The sequence below is a fragment of the Saimiri boliviensis genome, chromosome 17 (genome assembly GCF_048565385.1).
Source record: "Saimiri boliviensis isolate mSaiBol1 chromosome 17, mSaiBol1.pri, whole genome shotgun sequence".
Taxonomy (NCBI): domain Eukaryota; kingdom Metazoa; phylum Chordata; class Mammalia; order Primates; family Cebidae; genus Saimiri; species Saimiri boliviensis.
Genome location: NC_133465.1, coordinates 17993073 through 18015661, shown reverse-complemented (window position 1 = coordinate 18015661; position 22589 = coordinate 17993073). Strand labels below are relative to the sequence as shown.

Sequence of the window (22589 nt, the reverse complement as noted above, 5' to 3'; positions counted from 1 at the left end):
AGAGCCATGTGGCAAGACGGCCAGGACTCCTCCAGCCACCACCCTGCCTGGACCAGGTGGTTTGAGATCACGTGATGCAACCCCAAATATATTCCTGGTCCAGCCTCTCCCCTTCATCCTAAAGAAAAATGTCAGTTCAGTGGGTTGGGGGTGGGGGTACCATGGAGATCTACCTTTGGCCAAGCCTAGAGGAGTCCTTCCTCCCTAATCTGGGGTGATGGAGCCCTGGAGGAGTCCTCCCTCCCTAAGCTGGGGTGATGGCGCCTGGAGGAGTCCTCCCTCTCTAAGCTGGGGTGATGTGTCTGGAGGAGTCCTCCCTCTCTAAGCTGGGGTGATGGAGCCCTGGAGGAGTCCTCCCTCTCTAAGCTGGGTGATGTGTCTGGAGGGGTCCTCCCTCCCTAAGCTGGGGTGATGGAGCCCTGGAGGAGTCCTCCCTCTCTAAGTTGGGTTGATGGCGCCTGGAGGAGTCCTCCCTCTCTAAGCTGGGGTGATGTATCTGGAGGAGTCCTCCCTCCCTAAGCTGGGTGATGTGTCTGGAGGAGTCCTCCCTCTCTAAGCTGGGTGATGTGTCTGGAGGAGTCCTCCCTCCCTAAGCTGGGGTGATGGCGCCTGGAGGAGTCCTCCCTCTCTAAGCTGGGTGATGGAGCCTGGAGGAGTCCTCCCTCTCTAAGCTGGGTGATGGAGCCCTGGAGGAGTCCTCCCTCTCTAAGCTGGGGTGATGTGTCTGGAGGAGTCCTCCCTCTCTAAGCTGGGTGATGTGTCTGGAGGGGTCCTCCCTCTCTAAGCTGGGTGATGTGTCTGGAGGGGTCCTCCCTCTCTAAGCTGGGGTGATGGCGTCTGGAGGGGTCCTCCCTCCCTAAGCTGGGGTGATGGCATCTGGAGGGGTCCTCCCTCTCTAAGCTGGGTGACGGAGCCCAAGCTCCTGAGACTGTAAGGACAGGAACATCCAAAAGCTCAGCCAGCGTTGAGCCATGGGCACCTTCCCTTGTCTTCTCTCCTATCTGGCCCTGTCTCCAGGGCCGCCCAAAGCATCTCTGTCACGTTAAGGCAGAAGGGCCTGCCAGTAAGGCCCAGAGCTGGGGTGGGTTAGGGGTGTGGGAAACCCCTGTTCCCTTCAAGGGCCATGATAGGAGTGTGGCCAGAACAGTAAGGGAAGGGCGTAAGGACAGAAAGCAGCCCCCAAACCTCCCCAAAGGGCAGCGGGGACATGCCTGGTTCAAACCGTCACTCCCCAGTGGGTGAAAAGGAACAGAAGCTGAGGCTCTGACACCAGCCTTCCCCCCAGGGCTCCTGCAATCCCACAGAAACTTGGCCTTGGGAGAAGAGCAGAGGATGGGGGACCCAGCTCTGGGCACTGGGGCAGGTGCGGGAAGGAGGCACGGGGCCTATCTCCTAAGCCTCACCCACCGGAGGGGACCCCCGCTAGGGCCCAGCCTGCGAGGCAGGGGCTGAAGTCATGCCTTCCTCTGCCTGTCTTCAGTGCTGTGGAACCCCCCAGACACAAGACTTGAAGCTGGGTCCCCAGGAGGGCAGATGCCAGAGGACCTGGGGGCAGACCAAAGCCTCGAGCTACACACGTGAACAGCATTTATTTTTCATGCACTCAACACACGTTCAAGCCTACTGACTCTCTGCTGGGCCCTGAGCAGGGCCCTGGGGACAGAGGTGCTAGAAACCTCTGAGCTGGTTGAGGCCAGGGCCAGTATTGTCCCCCAGCACAGAGCCTGGTGGCCGCTGTCACCTAATGAGTGTTTGCTGAATACACAGCAGGTCGTGTGGGGCGAGCAGGCGGGGCAGGGCCGCTGGAATAAGGAGTGCCATGGCTGAGACCATGAGGGGCTCGTTCCCACCTGGAAGCACCTTGGTCGCCAGGTTCTTGGCCCTCCTTGCTGATGGCTGCAGACCCAGGAAAAGGGAACCCCCGCTCTGCCTCAGAGAACTTGCTAGGGAGTGGAGAGGGCCACCAGCCCCCTGAACAGTGGCCTCAACCCCTCCCCGTCCTGAGCCCCCCGGCTCCTGGCAGCTTGCAGCCTGCTGCCTGAGGTCAGGCTCAATGGCCTGGGACCATGTGTCTGTGTCCAAGGGCCCGGAGGGCCCAGCCCTGCCCCGAGATCAGGTTAAGGCCTGGCAGGGCTGGAGAAAGGAAGAGACATGCAGCAGGAGGTCATGGGCCCTGGGAGTCTGGGAGGGACCCCCAGGCCAGCGCACTGGCCCCACAGGCCCCCAGCCGGGAGCCCCACGAAGCACAGTCCAGCTCAGCTCAGTGGGGCCGCTTGCTGTCCAGAATGGCCTTCCAATCGTCTGCCCACGAGTGCAGCCTGCGGCGGGGGGGCTGCAGCTGCAGGTGCCGGTTGTGACAGGCAGTGAAGAGGACATGCTCCCAGCTGGGGGTTGGCTCAGCCCCTGTGGGTGGGAAAGTGGCATCAGCTCAGCCGCGGAGACCTGGGGCACGGCTGCCGAGGGCGGAAACCTGGGTATCCAGGCAGGCCTCTGGCCTTGCCGAAACTTGTTTCCTCTGTAGTGGTGAGTGCACGCGCCTGCCTCGCAGGGGGTGTGAGGATGGCGTGAGATGCGGCACGGAGGCCTCAGCACGCGCAGCCAGCGCTCGGTGGACAGGGACTGACTGCGGGCCGCCATCACCACCAGCGCTGCTGAGGGACACGTGCTGGTTCATGCCGCCCGGTGCTCCCCCGACTTCCCTCTCCGTGCCCCGCCATCCTGCTGGCCTGCTGTGGGAAGGCCAAGTGGCACCAGCTCTGCAGCTCCCCAGCCACTGACCACAGGCCCTGCAGCCTCCCCAGGCCTCATGCCCTCGTGTCCACACTGGTGCTGCTTGTGGGACGCCACCCCTTTGGTTATGCACCTGCCCCAGCTCCCTGTGGCTGGAGATGGAGGCCAAGCCGGCCTCTGGGCCCTGAAGGTCATGGGCCCCCACAGGCCACTGTCTGCCCTGGCTCTCCCGGGAGCCCCCGAGACTGGGGAGGGTGGGGCAGATACACTCGTGGAGTCCACCCTCTGGACGAAGTGACGGAGGTGGCATGTTTCCCAAGCCAGTTCCAAAACCATCAGGGAAAAACTAGAAGGTATTTTCCCACTGGGGTGTCCAAAAGACTAGGCTGTAACCTGAAACTACTGATGGCTTCCAGGAGGAGACGGCTGCCTGGGATGCTGGAGAGCCAGGCCAGGGCAGAGCCGTGAGGCAGAGAAACAATGCTCACGGCAGTTTCAACGCCTAGATTCGGCGGCCGAAGCTCTCCTAACCCGTTTTCGATTAGGTAAACCAGTAAGCTTCCCCTCTCCTGTTTTGTTTTGGTTTTTTTTTTGAGACAGGGTCGTACTGTGTCACCCAGACTGGAGTGCAGTGGTGCAATCACAGCTTGCTGCAGCCTCTACCTCCCCAGCTCAGGTGATTCTCCCCTCTCAGCCACCAGAGTAGCAGGGACCACAGGCATGCGCCACCAGGACCGGTTAACTTTTTGTGTGTGTTTTTGTAGGGACAGGAGTCTCACCAGTTGCCAAGGCTGGTCTCCAACTCGTGGGCTCAAACAATCCTCCCACTTCAGCCCCTGGAGTAGCTGGGACTACAAGCATGAACATCCCGCCCAGATAACTGTTGCATCTTCAGTAGAGACAGGGTCTCGCTATGTTGGCCAGTGGGGGTTCAAATTCCTGGGCTCAAGCCATCCTCCCGCATCAGCCTCCCAAAGTGCCGGGATTACAGGTGTGAGTCGCCATGCCACCGGCCTCCCTCTCCTTTCTACGCAGTTCGACATTGACTGGCTTGTTTGATTTTTTTGGGGGGGGGTCTTCTGTCCCAGCCCACCTTCCCCGCAGGAGCTCGGATCCGCCCTCCTGTCATTCATTACATTAGTCCACATTGCTTTTGGGGGAAAAAGGGGTTTTGTTGCTAAAAACAAACCTTTGGAAACCAGAATTGAGTCCCCGTGTTACATGAGGAAGTAAAGGCTTTGGAGCTGAAGGGACTCCCCCAAGGCCACCCCTCAAGCTAACCCTGAGGCCAGCACCCACTCCTCCCAGCTCCCAGGAGCACCAAGCCACAGCCCACACGGAGGGGAGGAGCTCCGTGCCTGGCAAACAGCTGGTAACTCAGAGGGGCAGGTAGAGGCAGGAGGCGACGGAGCGATCACTGCCCCGAGACCGGGGCCAAGGCAAGGGCCCTCCCCACGTGCTCCTCACCTGCGGCAGGCCACTTGCCTGTGATGTCCGGCCGGTCGTCTATGAGAAGGTCAGCAGAGACCACGGTCTTGTCTCTGGTCAGCACAATCTGCTCCAGAAAGTCAGGGCCGAGGTGCTTCTCCACCCAGGCATACTGGACGCCAGCAGGCGGGGCGGGGGGTGAGAAGAAAGTGACATCAGAACTGGGAGTCGACCAAGAGCCAGGGCAGGGGTCAGCCTAGACCTCAGCTAACGGGCAGGGAGGGACAGGGCCTGACGCCAAGGCCCAGTGCTGGGCAGTCAGTGCTGGGAAGAGTCCAGCCCTCCAGCCCAGGCCGCCGGCACTCGGGGAGCACGCGTGGCTGGTCCACACCCCGGAAGCTGGAAAGCAGCAGTCACAGCAAACCCAGGCCTGCTCCTAATACGCCAGCGACCACTGCGCAGCACCACAGTGTGCAGGGAGCAGAGGGCGGCCACGTCTGCCACCCCCGCCGCCAGCTGGGCCACTGCCGCCTCCTGCCCCACCTGCATGCTGGCAGTGCGCTCTGTTAGGCACTGAACAAAGACAACCAAGACAAAAAGCAGTTCCTGCGCTCAGGGAGCCTACAGCCAGGTGACAGTTGTCAAGGCCCTCTTAATGAGTTACATAACACCCACAGGCCCACAAAGAAGCCACAGGCTGCCCAAGAAGGCTTTCTTCAGGACAGGCAAGCTGACCCCAGGGGCACCCCTAGCACACAGCTCGTTCCAGGCGCTAATGAAAATGGGGCAGGGGATGTCTGGGCTGACGGACAGCAAGCTGGGGTGCTGGCGCTCCCCCGGGGCGGGCAGCAGACGGGGCCTGGCCAGCCACCAGTACCCTCTTGCCGCTGGTGGGCTCTGGGCATCCTTTCCCCTTTCCTCAATTCCCTGGGGAAACTGACGTTTTCCTGCAGGGTAGCAGGTCCCAACTGCTCTCACCACCCCAGTGCAGCGTCGCCTAAGCCCAGCCCCTGCTCTGGCCCGTGGGGCCCAGGCACCCTGACTGAGCCCTGCCCAGCTCCAGGCTGTCTCTCCAGCCACCCAGATTCCAACACCCTGGGTGATTTCTGACATTGGCAACCAACGCCTTAACTCACAGACCCTGTTACAACTACAGATGTTAACCAGCAGCAGACGGCCAGCAGAGGAGGGGCAGGACTGGAGGCACTTTTCCCCAAAGCTCCTCTGGTTCCTGCATAAACAAACAGAAACTCACACTGAGTGGCCCTGTCTGCGAAGGGAGCTCAGTGCCTCGGCCGCCACCCTGGGGCAGAGCCTGGGCAGGTCCGTGCCCTCTCAGGGACTCCGTTTTCCGCAGTGTATGACAAGGGGATGGGACACGCGTGCCTTGGGCTGGCTTTCTGCCACTTGCAAGTCGCTTCAGGAGTCCCACTTCACAAAGGCAGACACCACATGACCCTCTGCAACCAGCCAGCACACAGGACATGAGAACAGGCTGGGTCTGCAAAGCAGGCTGGCTCGAGCCCTGTGGCAGTCCCAGCGTCACCTTGCTCTGTGGCCACCTCGCTTACCTCACCCACCCACAACAACCTCCTCTCACTGCTTGACGGTTATGCTTTTTCCTGCTCAGAGCCTCACATGTGCCGTTTCCTCTGACTGGAACATTCCTTCATGGACGCCTGTGTGCACACATGCACAGCAGACACACCTGCGTGCACACATGCACACACACACGTGCACACGCACACACACGTGCACACAGGGCCCTTCTCCTAGCCCAGAGCACCTATCCTTCTAAAGCTGTCATCCTCTCAGCCTTCCCTGAGCCTTCCCACTCCGTCCTTCCTAGCAATGTCACAATCGGAGCTGTACATCTCTGTAACTTACTTCATATCTGCCCCACTCGACTGTAAACTGCTTGTGTGGGCTGGATAGGGGGTAGGAGCCTGAGGCTAACGTTTTTAGCAGACCTACTCTACAGGCACGAAGTATCCGTCATCGTATCTAAACCTCACGGCAACCTTCCAGGTCAGGAGTTTGAGACCAGCCTGGTCAACATGGTGCAACCCCCTCTCTACTAAAAATGCAAAAAAATACAAAAAAACCTAGCCAGGCGTGGTGGCAGGTGCCTTTCTCATGCAGTCATTTAGCCAATATTGCATGAGGTACAGTTCCAGGAACCAGAGAGACAACGGTGAACAGGAGACCCACAGAGCGCACAAAGCAGGAGGAGGCCCATGGGCCACAGACAACCCCAACTGGCAGACAAAGGCTCTGCAGTCAGCACAGAGCTTCAGCCACGCAGGGAGGCCTCATGGAGAGGGTGGCATCAGCTCTGGACCCGACTGACAAGGTGGCCAGCTCTCCGTAGGTCCGCAGGAACACTCCAGGCAGAGGGAACCACAGACGCTGATGTTCTAAGGCAGGCGGGTGTTCAGGCGTTTGAGGAATGGGGAAAACCCTGGAGTGTGGCTGGAACACAGAAAATCTGGGGGTGTGGGAAGAGAAGGGTCAGGTTTTGTTTTTTTTAATTTCCACTGCATTATGACCCACGCTTTTGTAAGATGTGAAATCAAATCACGTGCCTGAACACTGCAGCGCTGTCAAATTGCTATGAACGCTTCCAGTCACACACACCCGTTTCCGTGTTTTATCTTGGAAACCTGCAGACAACACGCGGAGCTGCTCTGCAGAAAGGGTTTGCATGGGAGGATGACACGCCATGTCTTGCCAACCTGCAGACAACACGCGGAGCTGCTCTGCAGAAAGGGTTTGCATGGGAGGATGACACGCCATGACAGTGGTGACTAGATCCTGTACAGATGAAGAAACTGAGGCTCAGAGAGGGTCCGTCACTCGCCAGCGGTCACACAAGTGGCAAAACAAAGTGGGCCGTTTGTATTGAGTTGTGAGAGTTCTTTATGTCTTCTAGAAACCAGTCCTTTATCAGACAATGCATTTTGCAAATTTTTTTATGATCTGTGATTTGCCTTTTCATTTTCTGAACAGGATCTTTTGAAGAACAGAAGTTTTGTATTTTTAGCTTTTATATGTGTATATGTATTTATATGTATTTAACCCATTTGGGGTTAATTTTTTTTTTCCGAAACAGTCTTGCTCTGTCCTCCAGGCTGGAATCTCAGCTCACTGCAACCTCCACCTCCCAGGTTCACGCAATTCTCTTGCCTCAGCCTCCCAAGAAGCTGGGATCACAGGTGCACACACCACGCCTGGCTGTTTTTTGTATTTAGTAGAGACGAGGTTTCACCATGCCTGGCCAGGGTTAAATTTCATAAATGATGCCAAACACTGTGGCTCATGCCTGTAATCCCAGCACTTTGGGAAGCCAAGGCAGGTAGATCACCTGAGGTTGGGAGTTTGAGATCAGCCTGGTCAACATGATGAAACCCCACGTCTATTAAAAATACAAAAACAAGCCGGGCGCGGTGGCTCAAGCCTGTAATCCCAGCACTTTGGGAGGCTGAGGTGGGTGGATCACGAGGTCAGGAGATCGAGACCATCCTGGTCAACAAGGTGAAACCCTGTCTCTACTAAAAAAAAAAATACAAAAAAAAAAAAAAATTAACTGGGCATGGTAGCGCGTACCTGTAATCCCAGCTACTCAGGAGGCTGAGGCAGGAGAATTGCCTGAACCCAGGAGGCGGAGGTTGCGGTGAGCCAAGATCGTGCCATTGCACTCCAGCCTGGGTAACAAGAGTGAAACTCCGTCTCAAAAAAAAAAAAAAAAAATACAAAAACAGTAGCCGGGTGTGGTGGCAGACACCTGTAATGCCAGTTACTTGGGAGGCTGAAGCAGGAGAATCGCTTGAACCCAGGAAGCGGAGGTTGCAGTGAGACTGTGCCATTGCACTCCAGACTGGGTAACAAGAGTGAAACTCCATTTAAAAAAAAAAAAATATATATATATATATATATATATATATACACACACACACACACACACACACACACACACACATATGGTAGGAAGTAAAAATAGAAAAAGGCCTGGGGACCCCCCGGAGCCTCCTGGAGCCTGGCCATGAGCACTTGTGTGGCCACTGCTCAAAGATACCACCAGCTTTTCAAGCGACTGTCTCCCTCAGCAGGCTGCCTGGTTCCTGTGCAGTGACACAGGGATGAGACCAGCACCCACCTCGTGGGTGCCTGTGGGGATTCAGTAGAAAACTGTGCATCAAAGTCTCAGTACTGCACCTGGCACCCAGAAAATCCTCAGAAAAAGGATCCTAGCTTTTTTGTCTTAGCCTCAAAATTAGGCCTTAAGCCCCTCCTTTTCCCCCTGTGCTTCTGATACATATGAGCTGGGGACCCAGGCAAGCCAGTGACTTCCACTGTCAGGTCAGTTTCCTCGCAGTGTTGCTGGTATGATCAAGTAAAAACTCCGAGGACACCTGAAGCAATACCTGACACAAGATATACTAAATAAATGTAATTATTATAACTAAACTTTAATAGCCCGAGATCATCTACCTAGAGAAACTAGAACTATTAATTTGCCAAAGTAACAGAATAGAAGGTCAATATACAAAAATCACATGTATTTTCGAAATAAAACCAGAAATCAATAACAAGAGGAATTTTGGAAACTACACAAACACAGAAACATTAAACAATATGCTCCTGAATGACGTGGGTCAATGAAGCAATTAAGGAAATTTGAAACATTTCTTGAAACACATGATAATGGAAGCACAACATACCAACACCTATGGAGTGTAGCAGAAGCAGGACGAAGCATGCCACATCAGAAGAGAAGAAAACGCTTTTGTGGGGGTCTAATTTTTTTCAAAAAAAATTTTAAAAAGAGGAAAAACTTCAAGTAAACAACATAATGATGCACCCTAAAGAAATAGAAAAGCAAGAGCAGGCCAGGTGCAGTGGCTCACACCTGTAATCCCAGCACTTTGGGAGGCCGAGGCAGGCAGATCACAAGGTCATGAGTTCGAGACCCAGCCTGGCCAACATGGTGAAACCCTGTCTCTACTAAAAATACAGAACTTACCTGGACATGGTGGCATACGCCTATAATCCTAGCTACTCAAGGGGCTAAGGCAGAAGAACTGCTTGAACCTGGGAGGCAGAGGTTGCAGTGAGCTGAGATTGCACCACTGCACTCCAGCCTGGGCAACAGGGTAAGACTCTTGTCTCAAAAAAAAAAAAAAAAAAAGAGCAAATGAAACTCAAAATTAGTAGAAGAAAAGAAATAGTCAGGAATGGTGGCTCATGCCTGTAATCCCAACACTTTGGGATGCCAAGGAGAGCAGATCACCTGAGGTCAGGAGTTCAAGACCAGCCTGACCAACATGGAGAAACCCCGTCTCTACTAAAAATACCAAATTAGCTGGGTGTAGTGGCACATGCCTGTAATCCCAGCTACTCGGGAGGCTGAGGCAGGACAATCGTTTGAACCCAAGAGGCGAAAGTTGCAGTGAGCACCATTGCACTCCAGCCTGGGCAACAAAAGCAAAACTGTCTCAAAAAAAAAAAAAAAAAAAAAGAGCAGAGCAAAATAAATGAATATGAAATGAACAAAAAATACAAAAGATTGGTTTTGTGAAAAGAAACAAAAAGTTGGTTTTTTGGAAAGGTAAACAAAATGACAAATCTTTAGCCAGACTAATTAAGAAAAAAAGAGAGATGACCCAAATAAATAAAATCAGAGTTGACAAAGGAGACGTTACAACTGATATTACAGAGTTATAAAGGATCGTTAGTGGCTACTATGAGCAACTACATGCCAATACCTTAGAAAATCTAGAAGAAACGGACACCTAGGCATGTGCAATCTACCAAGACTGAACCATAGAGAAATCCAAAACAAACAGACCGATAGCAAGTAACAAAAACTGAAGCCATAAAAAACGTCTCCCAGCAAAGAAAAGGCCAGGACCCCAATGGCTTCACTGCTGAATTCTACCAAACATTTAAAGAACCAATACCAATCCTACTCAAACTATTCAGAAGTAGACAGAAGGAATACTTCCGAACTCATTCTATGAGCCCAGTGTTACCATGATACCAAAACCAGACAAAAACACATCAAAAAAAAAGAAAGAAAGAAAACTATAGGTCAATATCCCCGATAAATATTGATGCAAAAATCCTCAACAAAATATTAGCAAATCGAATTCAACAACATATTAAAAAGATCATTCCACATGACCATTTGGGACTTATCCCAGGGATGCAAGGATAGTTCAGCAAATGCAAAGCAATTAATGTGATGTATCAACAGAATGAAGGACAAAAACCATATGATCAGTTCAATTGATGCTGAAAAAGTATTTGATAAAATTCAATAGCCTTTCATGATAAAAACCCTCAAAAAACTGGGTATGGAAGGAACATAACCTAATAAAAGCCATATATGGCAGACCTATATATGGCTAGTATCATACTGGATGGGGAAAAACTGAAAGCCTTTCCTCTAAGATCAGGAACATGACAAGAATGCCCACTGTCACCACTGTTATTCAGCATAGTACTGGAAGTCCTAGCTAGAGCAATCAGACAAGAGAAATAAAGGGCATCCAAATTAGAAAGGAAGGAGTCAAATTATCCTTGTTTGAAGATGACATGATCTTATATTTGGAAAAACCTAAAGACTCCACCAAAAAACTACTAGAACAGATAAAGTCAGCAAAGTTGCAGGATACCAAATCAGTATACAAAAATCAGTAGCACTTCTATATGCCAACAGTGAACAACCTGAAAAAAAATTAAGAAAGGAATCTCATTTAAAATAGCTACAAATAAAATAAAATATCTAGTAATTAACCCAAGTGAAAGAGCTCTACAATGAAACCTAGAAAACATTGATACAAGAAATTGAAGATACAAAAAGAGGAAAGATATTCATTCCATGTCCATGGATTCGAAGCATAAATATAGTTAAAATGTTCACGCTGGCCAGGCACAGTGGCTCACGCCTGTAATCCCAGCACTTTGGGAGGCCGAGGTGGGCAGATCACAAGGTTAAGAGATCGAGACCATCCTTGCCAACAAGGTGAAATCTTATCTCTACTAAAATACAAAACTTAGCTGGGCGTGGTGGCACACGCCTGTAGTCCCAGTCACTCGGGAGGCTGAGGCAGGAGAATTGCCTGAACCTGGCAGGCGGAGGTTACAGTGAGCCAAGATCTTGCCACTGAACTCTAGCCTGGCACCTGGCAACACAGCAAGACTCTGTCTTAAAAAAAAAAAAAGTTCATACTACTCAAAGCAATTTACAGATTTAATTCAATCCCTATTAAAATGCCAATGACATTCTTCATAGAAATAGGAAAAAAACCCTAAAATTTATATAGAATCACAAAAGTTCCAGAATACCCAGAGCTATCCTAAGCAAAAGGAACAAAACTGGAAAAATCACATTACCTGACTTTAAATTATGCTATAGAGCTACAGTATCCCAAATGATATGTTACTGGCCTAAAAACAGACATACAGATCAGTGGATAAGAATACAGAACCAGGCCAGGCATGGTGGCTCATGCCTGTAATCCCAGCTCTTTGGGAAGCTGAGCCAGGCAGATTGTCTGAGGTCAGGAGTTTGAGATCAGCTTGGCTAACATAGTGAAACCTCATCTCTACTAAAAATACAAAAATTAGCTGTGTGTGGTGGCACACGCCTGTAGTCCAGCTATTCCAGAGGCTGAGACAGGAGAATTGCTTGAACCCAGGAGGTGGAGGTTGCAGTGAGCCAAAATGGCACCACTGCACAAAACACACAGATAAATCCGTGAACTCACTTTTGACAAAGGTGCCAAGAACATACATTGGGACAAAGACAGTCTCTTTAATAAATGGCAGATATTTAATGATAGATATTAAAGACAGTCTCTTTAATATCTACTGTGAACTCATTTTTGACAAAGGTGTCAAGAACATACATTGGGACAAAGACAGTCTCTTTAATAAATGGCACTGGAAAACTGGATATCCATATGCAAAAGAATTAAACTAGACCCCTCTCTCTAGACATATACAAAATCTACTAAAAGAAAACATTGGGGAAGCCAGGCGCGGTGGCTCACACCTGTAATCTAAGCACTTTGAGAGGCCGAGGCAGGTGGATCATGACGTCAGAAGTTCAAGACCAGCCTGGGCAAGATGGTGAAACCCTGTCTCTACTAAAAGAACAAAAATTAGCCAGGCGAGGTGGCAGGTGCCTGTAATCCCAGCTACGTAGGAGGCTGAGGCAGGAGAATCACTTGAACCTCGTGGGGCAGAGGTTGCAGTGAACTGAGATCGCACCATTGCACTCCAGCCTGGGCGACAGAGTGAGACTTCTTCTCAAAAATAAAATAAAATAAGGCTGGGCGTGGTGGCTCATGCCTATAATCCCAGCACTTTGGGAGGCCGAGGCGGGTGGATCACGAGGTCAAGAGATCGAGACCATCCTGGTCAACATGGTGAAACCCCGTCTCTACTAAAAATACAAAAAATCAGCTGGGCATGGTGGCGCGTGCCTGTAATCCCAGCTACTCAGGAGGCTGAGGCAGGAGAATTGCCTGAACCCAGGAGGCGGAGGTTGCGGTGAGCCGAGATTGCGCCATTGCACTCCAGCCTGGGTAACAAAGAGCGAAACTCCATCTCAAAATAATAATAAAATAAAATAATTAAAAAGAAAACATTGGGGAAACTCTCCAGGACACTGATCTCGACGAATATTTCTTGAGTAGTACCCCAAAAGCACAGGCAACCAAAGCAAACTCAGACAGACGGGATCACATCCAGTGAAAAACCGTCTCCACAGCAAAGGGTACAACCAACAAAGTGAAGAGACAGCCCACAGAATGGGAGGAAGTATTTGCAAACTATCCATCTGACAGGGGATTAATAACCAGAATAATAAGGAGCTCAGACAACTCAAGAGGAAAAAAATCTAATAATCTGATTTTAAAACGAGCAAAAGATCTAAACAGACATTTCTCTAAAGAAGACACATGATAGCCAGGTGTGGTGGCTCACGCCTATAATCCCAGCACCTTGGGAGGCTGAGGCGGGCAGATTGCTTGGGCCCCGGAGTCCAAGACTATGTATGTAGTCCAAGTATGTATGTAGTCCAAGACTATGTATGTAGTCCAAGTATGGGCTACATACTGAGACCTCGTCTCTATAAAAAAACACAAAAATTAGCCAGGCGTGGTGGCACGCACTTGTAGTCCCAGCTATTTGGGAGCTATTTGGGAGGATTGACTGAGGCTGGGAAGTCAAGGCTGCAATGAGCCGTGATTCCACCACTTACACACCAGTCTGGGAGACAGAGCAAAACGCTGTCTCAAAAAAAAAAAAAAATTAGTCAGGCTTGGTGGCACACACCCAGTAAGTCGCAGCTACTCAGGAGGCTGAGGTAGAAAGATAGCTTCAGCCCAGGAGGTTGAGGCTACAGTGAGCTATGTTCACACCACTGCACTCCAGCCTGGGCTACAGAGCGAGACCCTGTCACAACAAAAGAAAACGAAAGACATGCAAATGACAAACAGGTGTATAAAAAGGTGCTCGACCTCGCTGATCCTCAGAGAAATACAAATAAAACTACAAGGAGGTATATCATCTCACCCCGGTCAAAACGGCTTTTATCCAAAAGTCAGGCAGGAACAAATGCTGGAGAGAAGAAGAAAAGGAAACCCTTGTACGCTCTTGGTGGGAACGTAACGGAGGTTCCTCTATCCTCTGAAAATAGAGATACCTTACAATCCAGCAATCCCACTCCTAGTTATAGATCCTACCCCCCACTACCAAAAAAAAGGAAAATGGTGTATGGAAAAGATATCTGCATTCCCACGTTTACTGCAGCACTATTCACAACCGCCAAGATTTGGAAGCAACCTCAGTGTACATCAACAGATGACTGGATTTTTAAAATGTGGTAAATACGCACAGTCGAGAACTATTCAGCCATAAAGAGCATGAGAGCCTGCCACTGGTAACGACGCAGACGGCACTGGAGGTCATTATTATGTTAAGCGAAATAAGCCAGGCACAGAAAGAATGTCACATGTTCTCACTATGGGAGCTAAAAATTAAAACGATTGAACTCATGGAGATAGAGCACAGGAGGATGGTACCAGAGGCTGCGAAGGTGAGTGGAGGAGTATCTGGGGGGGAGTAGAGAGGGTTAATGGGTACAAAAAAATAGAATGAGTAAGACCTAGTATTTGCTAGCATAACAGGGTGACTATGGTCAAAAAATAATTTAGCTGTTCATGGCTGGTCGAGGTGGCTCACGTCTGTAATCCCAGCACCTTGGGAGGCCAAGGCAGGTGGATCACCTGAGGCCAGGTGATCCGTCATTCTAATGTATAGTTTCAAGTCTTAATAGACAATCTGAATTCCACTACATTTCTGTTGGCTCCAACATTCCTTTTAGCTTGACGAGTCTAATTTAAAATATGTTTGTTGGAGGTCATTAATGTTACTTGTACAATGCTGTCACTGTGTGACATCCATATGAATTTTGGTATATATATCACATTGCATTCAATCAGCCGTGATTATGCTTAGAAATACTTTAGTAACTAGATGCAGTGTGAATTTTTTCCATTAATAATAAGTCAGTGGCTTAAACGTGATTATGGTCCTGCAAGGTGATTCTTGCTAAAATATCTAAACTTTTGTTTTGTTGTAACTGAATCATTTTTTTTTAACTTAAAAAGCTGGAAATTATCAAATGCTGGTTTTTTTCATTGTCCACAGTGATGTGTCATTTTATGTATGTTCCTAATGCTTATGGAACTCCTCCAAAATAAAGTTATTCAAAGAGAGAAAAAAAAAAAAGGTTCGAGACCAGCCTGGCCAACATGGCGAAAACCCATCTCTACTAAAAATACAAAAATTAGCCAGGAGTGGTGGCCTGTGCCTGTAGTTCCAGCTACTTGGGAGGCTGAGGCAGAAGAATCTCTGGAACCCAGGAGGTAGAGGTTGCAGTGAGCAGAGATCACACCACTGCACTCCAGCCTGAGCTACAGAGCAAGACTCCATCTTAAAAAAAAAAAAAAAGTTATTCATTTTAAAATAACTAAGAACATAACTGGATTGCCTGTAACACAAAGGATTGAATATTTGAGGTAACGGATACCCCATCTGCCCTGATGTGTTTGTTACACATTGCATGCCTGTATCAAAATATCTAATATACCTCATAAATAGACACACATACTATATACCCACAAAAATTAAAAATTAAAATTAAAAAACCATTTGTATACATTTGGAAACTGCAATTAAACAAAAAAGTTTATAATAACATTAAAAATAAAATCAGATGTGGCTGGGTGTGGTGGCTCACACCTGTGATCCCAGCACTCTGGGAGGCCAAGTGGGTAGATCACAAGGTCAGGAGCTCAAGACTCACTAACGTGATGAAACCCATTTCTATTAAAAATAAAAAAATTAGCTGGGCATGGTGGCATGCACCTGTAATCCCATCTACTCAGGAGGCTGAGGCAGGAGAATTGCTTGAACATGGGAGGCAGATGTTGCAGTGAGTTGAGATGGCGCCACTGCACTCCAGCCTGAGCGACATAGTGAGACCCTGCCCCTGCCAAAAAAAAGCTAGAAACAGATCAAAGTGCTAACAGCATCTCTCTCCAGGTGGCTGGACTGCAGACATGGATTCTTGTTGCCTTTGCTCTTTCATTTAATTCTATCAGGACATCCACTGTCAGTGTGCCCCTTCTTCTGGCAACAGTACCTCAACTCCTCTGGAAAGTCACGCCTCTACCACCAGCCGTGACCTTTTAGGACAGTCCATCAGGGCACCCAGGGCTAGATGTGGGACCCAAGCTCAACTGATGGGCCTCCCTCTCTTGGGACTATGAATCTTGGGCAATGAAACCCGAGGATGGAGAAAGGGGGTTCAAGCATCTTGGACTCTTCGCTGGAGAGTCTGTGAGCTCTGCCCCTGTGGTCTCAGGCCTGCTTCCTCAGGCTTCCCTTTGATTCCCTAAGCAAAGCAACATCCTTCTAATTGGTCCTGCCTTTGTTCAAGTTAGCCAGAGGCTGTTGATGTTGCTGGGACTAGGGTCCTAACTGACATCCCCTTCCCCTTAAATCTGCACTGTTTCCAAACCCTCCCCAGTGAGTGAACGCTAGCTACCTGCCGGGGAACATACAGGCCGTGGGCACAGGCTCGTGACAGGCAGACCCGGAGCAGGCCTCGCTGGCTGGGCAAGCGTCAGGCCGTGGGCACAGACCCTCAACAGGCAGACCCGGAGCAGGCCTCGCTGGCTGGGCAAGCGTCAGGCCGTGGGCACAGACCCTCGACAGGCAGACCCGGAGCAGGCCTTGCTGGCTGGGCAAGCATCAGACCCAGTACATGAGCCTCAGTTTCTTCATCTGTCAAATCAGAAGTTTTCTTGTTTCACAGGCAGCTATTATAAACGTCAAAAGCGATAATAGAAGGACAGTGCCTGGCGGATCAAAGCGTCAAATGAGCGGCAAGCCCTGTTGCTCACAGGTGTTTAGTAACTCTCTGTTGGACAAATGAATCTACTCGTCTAACAACAAACGCTGAGTGCTCATGGTGTACTGCCCTGCGCTGGGCGCTGAGCTTGGGCAGGACGGTGAGAGCCCAGCCTGCACAGGTCCCGACCCAGTCGGGAGATGGACAAAGAACAAGTCATAGAGGAAAACGTAAACCCATTTCAAGTGGTGGGAAGCGTTATCCAAAAACCAAGGTGGACAAAGAACACACTTCAACATGACGGTCACAAAATGTGGGGAGACTTCTGGGCGGAAGGCCTCATGGATGAGAAGCCACCAGGACTGGGGATGGGAGGACATTCCAAGCCAAAAGCTGCTGGAGAAGCAGATGGAGAGGGGTCCCCGGTGGACGGAGAGGCAGGCAGGCCCTGCCGGTCATGCTCAGACATGTGTACGTGGTTTCTAAAGGGAAACCATAAAGAGGTTTCAAGCCAGGAGCTCCCACGATCTGCTGCGTGAGAGGCCTTGCCAGCCTGTGTGGAACGGAGAGGAGCAGGCAGTTTAGGAGGCCCCGTCAGCTGTTCTGGGAGGAAACACCAGGGTGGTGGCAGGGACAAGAGAGAAGCGGACAGGTGCCAGGTGCGGTTTAGAAATCGGTCCCACAAGACATGGGTCCCACAAGACATGGGACGCACCGACACGCTGGAGGTGAGGGGTTAGGGAAGACTTCGTCAGGACGGCCCCCGACTTCCGACCTGAGGCCAGCAGACAGCACTGCCACCCACTGGGAGGGAAGGAAGGACGTGGCAAGAAAACCAGCACCCCAGGGACAGATACGTCGGGCCTGAGTGTCTGGAGCGCGAGGGCCGTCCCGGACTGAGGCTACAAAGGCGGGACGACCGGCACAAAGACAGTATCTAATCCCCAGGAACGGATGGATGAGGCCATGTGGTCAATCTCACTCCCACAGTTGCTGGTCAACCACCATGGCCACCCAGTGAAACTCCAGCTAAAATAGTAACTGCCTCAGCCTCCTCCTGAGTAGCTGGGAGTACACTGTGCCGGGCCGTGAATTTCATTTAAATATGGAATCCAGGCCAGGCCTGGTGGCTCACACCTGGAATCCCAGCGCTTTGGAAGGCCGAGGCGGGTGGATGACCTGAGCTCAGGAGTTTGAGACCAGTCCGGCCAACACGGCAAAACCCTGTCTCTATTAAAAATACAGAAACAATTAGCTGGGCGTGGTTGTGGGCACTCATAATCCCAGCTGCTGAGGAGGCTGAGGCAGGAGAATCGCTTGAACCCGGGAGGCAGAGGTTGCGTGAGCTGAGATCGCGCCACTGCACTCCAGCCTGGGTGACAACAAGAGCAAAACTCATCTCCAAAGAAAAAAGGGATCCAGAGAGAAAGGTCATGTGAAGACCCGTGAAAGAACTCGTGCCTGAAGGTTTGACGTCCCCAGAGCAGGAGGGGCTCCAGGCTGAAGATCTCGCCTTCCTGAGCTTGGGAAGAGCTGCTCTGGCCTCCAGCACCAGCGCCTCCTCCACGGTCACAGACCTTGAAGTGGGTTTGGCCACTTCAAGTTCCCAATTTCCAGAACGGTCTCAATGTCGTGCAATTCTAATTCTTTCCCATGAAGATAATAAAGTATTAGCAAAATGAACTTTACCCAGCTCACCTTTGTGAGACTTTCCATGGAAATACATCCACGTGCCTCCGGGTCCTCCCCAGCTACCGTTCTCACCCTTCAAAGGCCTGCTCTGGGCCAGGCTGACCTGACGCCGTGACAGGCCCCCTTCCCGGAGAGCATGCATCATAACGAGTCCCCGTCTAGAGCCTCAGGCTGGGGCTGGAGAAGGCCTTGGGGAGCGGGAGTCACTGTCACAGAGGTGTGGGAGTGCTGCGAGGGTCCGTCCCCTTTCCACGGGCAGGCTGGGTCCCACAGCCCTCACCTGTTTGAACACGGGTAAGGTCCAGCTGAGCAGATGCATGCCTTACCTTCTCATAGGGACAGTACTTGAACATCTTGATGGGGCTTGTGCAGATGAAGACGTCAGTGCTGTCAACAAGAGAATGGAGGCCGAGCGGTGAGCCTGCAGCCCCCGACTCCCCACCCGAGGCCCTCCCCACGTGCCCCGACTGAGCAGCTAGCCCTGCAGCCCCCGACTCACCACCCGAGGCCCTCCCCACCTGCCCAGCCTTCATAGGGCTGGACCCTCTGAGTCTGAACCCTTCACTTGCTGTGGGAGCCCTACCACCCTGTACTATCTCCACACCAGAGGCGTTGGTCTCAAGTGTCTGCCCCATCCCATGGCCCTGGTCAACATGGTGAAACCCCATCTCTACTAAAAATACAAAAATTAGCCAGGCATGGTGGCAGGCACCTGTAATCCCAGCTACTTGGGAGGCTGAGGCTGAAGAATCACTTGAACCCAGGAGGCGGAGGCTGCAGTGAACCAAGAAAGCGCCACTGCACTCCAGCCTGGGTGATAAGAGCGAAACTCTGTCTCAAATAAATAGATAAATAAAAATGAAAACCTAAGTTACAGCTGGGTGTGGTGACTCACACCTGTAATCCCAGCACTTTGGGAGGCCAAGGAGGTCAGGAGTTCAAGACCAGCTTGGCCAACACAGCGAAAACCCATCTCCACTAAAAACACAGAAATTAGCCAGGTGTGTTGGCGCACACCTGTAGTCCCAGTTACTCAGGAGGCTGAAACAGGAGAATTGTTTTTACCGGGGAGGTAGTAGAGGTTGCAGTCAGCTGAGATCATACCACTGCACTGCAGTCTGGGCAACAGAGTGAGATTGTCTCAAAAAAACCCAAGTTAGATCACATCAATCTCTCTTCAACCTCACCCTCTGCACCCTGCCCCGCTGCCACCCACAGCAGGCTCCCTAAGTTCCAGCTCCAGCTGTCCAGTTCCTTTATGTTACTCAGATAAACGAAGGTCTGGCCCGGCTCGGGGCATTCACGGCTGCTCCTCTCTCGGCCTGCAAGGCCTGTCCCGACTCTTCACTGGACTGTTCACTCTTACTCTTCAGGTCTGAAGTCAATTCTCAGCTCCCTAGAGCAAGCCTCCCATCCCACCTAAAGCAGCCCTTCCGGGTTCACTGTCCAGCACAGCACCTCGTTTCGTTCTTCACAAAGCTTATCACAATTGGAAATCATTTTCGTTTATATGTTTTCATCTTCCCTGCTGTGATGTAAACTCCCTGAGGCGTGAGACCTTAGGTGTCTTATTTCCAAATATATCCCTAGTGCTAGCCTAGTACTGGGTGCACGTTAAGCGGTAAACTATGTACGTTTAATGAACCCATGAATAAAATGCCTCTTACTCTAGGCGCCACAACAGTGAGCACCATGCTAAAATCAGGTTTAAGTTCTTATCCTTCCAAATGCGTGGTTTCATCCAAAATTGTTATTTAAAAAAAAAAAATAAAACCCTGTTTTTGAAAATCAATAATTACTATGGGATTATGCACATAAAGTTACTCATTTGGCAAATATTTTGAGTGTATGGATGTGCCAGGCATCATTCTGGGAACTGAGAATAGAGCCAGAACCAAGACAATCCCTGACCTCAGGAAGCTGACATTCGAAAGAGGAAGAGACAGACACATGCAATTTCAGCTTCGAGTACACACCCAGGGTCATGGGACAGAAGGAGCAGGAGGGAAGGGCAGAGACCTCCGCTGCAGTGGTCAGGGAAGGCCTCTGTGAGGAGGCTACATGCAAGGTACTCAGTATAAAAGAGAAAAACAATCTGGCTGTGTGAAGCACGAGGGCAGAAACATTCCGGGAAGGTGTAACAAGAACAAAGGTCCTAAGACCAGAAACAAGGGGCAGGAAAGAAGCCAGCATGACAGGAAGGACAGAGGTTAGAGGGGAAGGCAGGACCAGAGGGCAGATGGCCTTCGCAGGCTGGCCGAGGGAGAGCAGGATTTTGGCACAGTATGGAGCTAGCAGAAGGCTTTAAGCAGTGGGGCTAACATCATCCGAATTTGGTTTAAAAAAAATATCACTGGCTGCTGGGTGGGACACATAAATTTGTAAATCTGTATCTAAATATGTAAGGGGTGCACTTCAAAAGGTCTGGATGCATAAACACCAAATTCTTAACTAGGGCAAAAAGGGTGGGCCGAGGCGGGCATATGCAGGGAGAGAGGGCAACTGACACATTTTCACACATGCTCACGCTATTGGAGTCTTTTATAAGAATACATTCTAGGAGGCTGAGGCAGGAGAATTGCCTGAGCCCAGGAGGCGGAGGTTGCGGTGAGCCGAGATCGCGCCATTGCACTCCAGCCTGGGTAACAAGAGCGAAACTCCGTCTCAAAAAAAAAAAAAAAAAAGAATACATTCATAGGTCTACTGCCGTACCACCCTGAACGTGCCTGATCTTGTCTGATCTCGGAAGCTAAGCAGGGTAAGGCCTGGTTAGTACTTGGATGGGAGACCACCTGGGAATACCGGGTGCTGTAGGCTTTTTAAAAAAAGAATATATTCGGGCCGGGCGCGGTGGCTCAAGCCTGTAATCCCAGCACTTTGGGAGGCCGAGGCGGGTGGATCACGAGGTCGAGAGATCGAGACCATCCTGGTCAACATGGTGAAACCCCGTCTCTACTAAAAATACAAAAAATTAGCTGGGCATGGTGGCACGTGCCTGTAATCCCAGCTACTCAGGAGGCTGAGGCAGGAGAATTGCCTGAACCCAGGAGGCGGAGGTTGCGGTGAGCCGAGATCGCGCCATTGCACTCCAGCCTGGGTAAGAAGAGCGAAACTCCGTCTCAAAAAAAAAAAAAAAAAAAAAGAATATATTCATGGTTGGGTGCCTGGCTCACACCTGTAATCCTAGCACTTTGGGAGGCTGAGGCAAGTGGATCACTTGAGGTCAGGGGTTTGAAACCAGCCTGGCCAACATGGTGAAACCCCATCTCTACTAAAAACACAAAAAAAATAGCTGGATGTGGTAGAAGGCGCCTGTCATCCCAGCTACTCGAGAGGCTGATGCAGGAGAATCGCCTGAACCCAGGAGGTGAAGGTTGTAGTGAGCCAAGATGGCGCCACCGCACTCCGGCCTGGATGACAGAGCAAGATCGTCTCAAATATATATACATATTCATGTATTCCGGAACAATAAAAAGAATGATCACCCCGAAGATATTCCAAACCAAGCTCTTCAGAACCTGAGGCTCTGCCCAGGGAAGCCCTATCTCATGCACAGAGCTGCTGGAACAGGGCAGGACATGCCACTGAGGCCATCTCAGGAGAGTCCTCTGAGAGTCTGCTCAACAGTTCTCCTCCTACCTGGAGTTCCCTTGCCCTTCATCACCTGGCAGGTTCCTTTTCATTCCTCAAGATGGCAGCACAATGGTGCAGCCTCCCTGGGAGAAGCAGTTTCCGCCTGCCTGCACCCCAACACCACGATTCCTTTGAGATCTATGTTCCAATGCCTACTTACCAGAGAACTCTTTGAAGGTAAGCATTCGCTTACCTATTTGTGTGTCCGCAGCCCCTGGAATAAGGCCGAGCATGCAGCAGGTGCTGGATAAAGTCATGAGGGTGACTGATCAGCCCCGGTCTCTGCTGCTGGGCCCACATCATCTCTTGTACTCAGAGTGCCCACTTCAGCACCAGATATAGAATTATCACCTCAGTTACTGACAAGTCCCTTCATTTTATCTAGATACTGGGCACAAACTGACTCTACCAAGTTAAGATTCAAATGGAGATAAAAGAACACTGAGTATGGTCTAGATTTGCATTCCCAAACTGGAATTTCTGCAAAGGTGTTAATAGAGAAGCTATGAAAAAATGTTCTAGCTAGAATACTTTTTCTTTTTTAAGAGACAGAGTCTTGCTCTGTTGCTCGTGTAGGAGTACAGTGGTGTGATCATAGCTCACTGCAGCCTTGAACTCCTGGGCTCAAGTGACCCTCCTGCCTCAGTTTCTCAAGTAGCTAGGACTACAGGGACAG

At 50.6% G+C, this 22589-nt stretch overlaps 1 protein-coding gene and 1 pseudogene across 8 annotated transcripts in view; one reads left to right on the top strand and one right to left on the bottom strand.

The window, feature by feature from the left end:
• NT5M (5',3'-nucleotidase, mitochondrial) overlaps nt 1-22589 on the bottom strand; it is a 36608-nt gene that overhangs the window by 7272 nt on the left and 6747 nt on the right. For 3 of the 8 annotated variants that reach the window (XR_012514557.1, XR_005581414.2, XM_039476793.2), the window contains exons 3-4: nt 18607-18667; nt 4198-4330 (exon numbers count right to left, since the gene is read on the bottom strand). Coding sequence is in view for 6 of the 8 variants with exons in the window: in XM_039476793.2 (XP_039332727.1) it covers nt 4198-4330; nt 18607-18667 (194 nt within the window). In the remaining 2 variants the exon portion in view is untranslated. Of the gene's footprint in view, nt 1-1570; nt 2404-4197; nt 4331-5395; nt 6973-7480; nt 7574-18606; nt 18668-22589 lie in introns of those variants that run through there. The other 5 variants (XM_074388286.1, XM_074388287.1, XM_039476791.2 and 2 more) reach the window with 5 other exon arrangements.
• Nucleotides 20979-21097, top strand: LOC120367079 (5S ribosomal RNA; annotated as a pseudogene).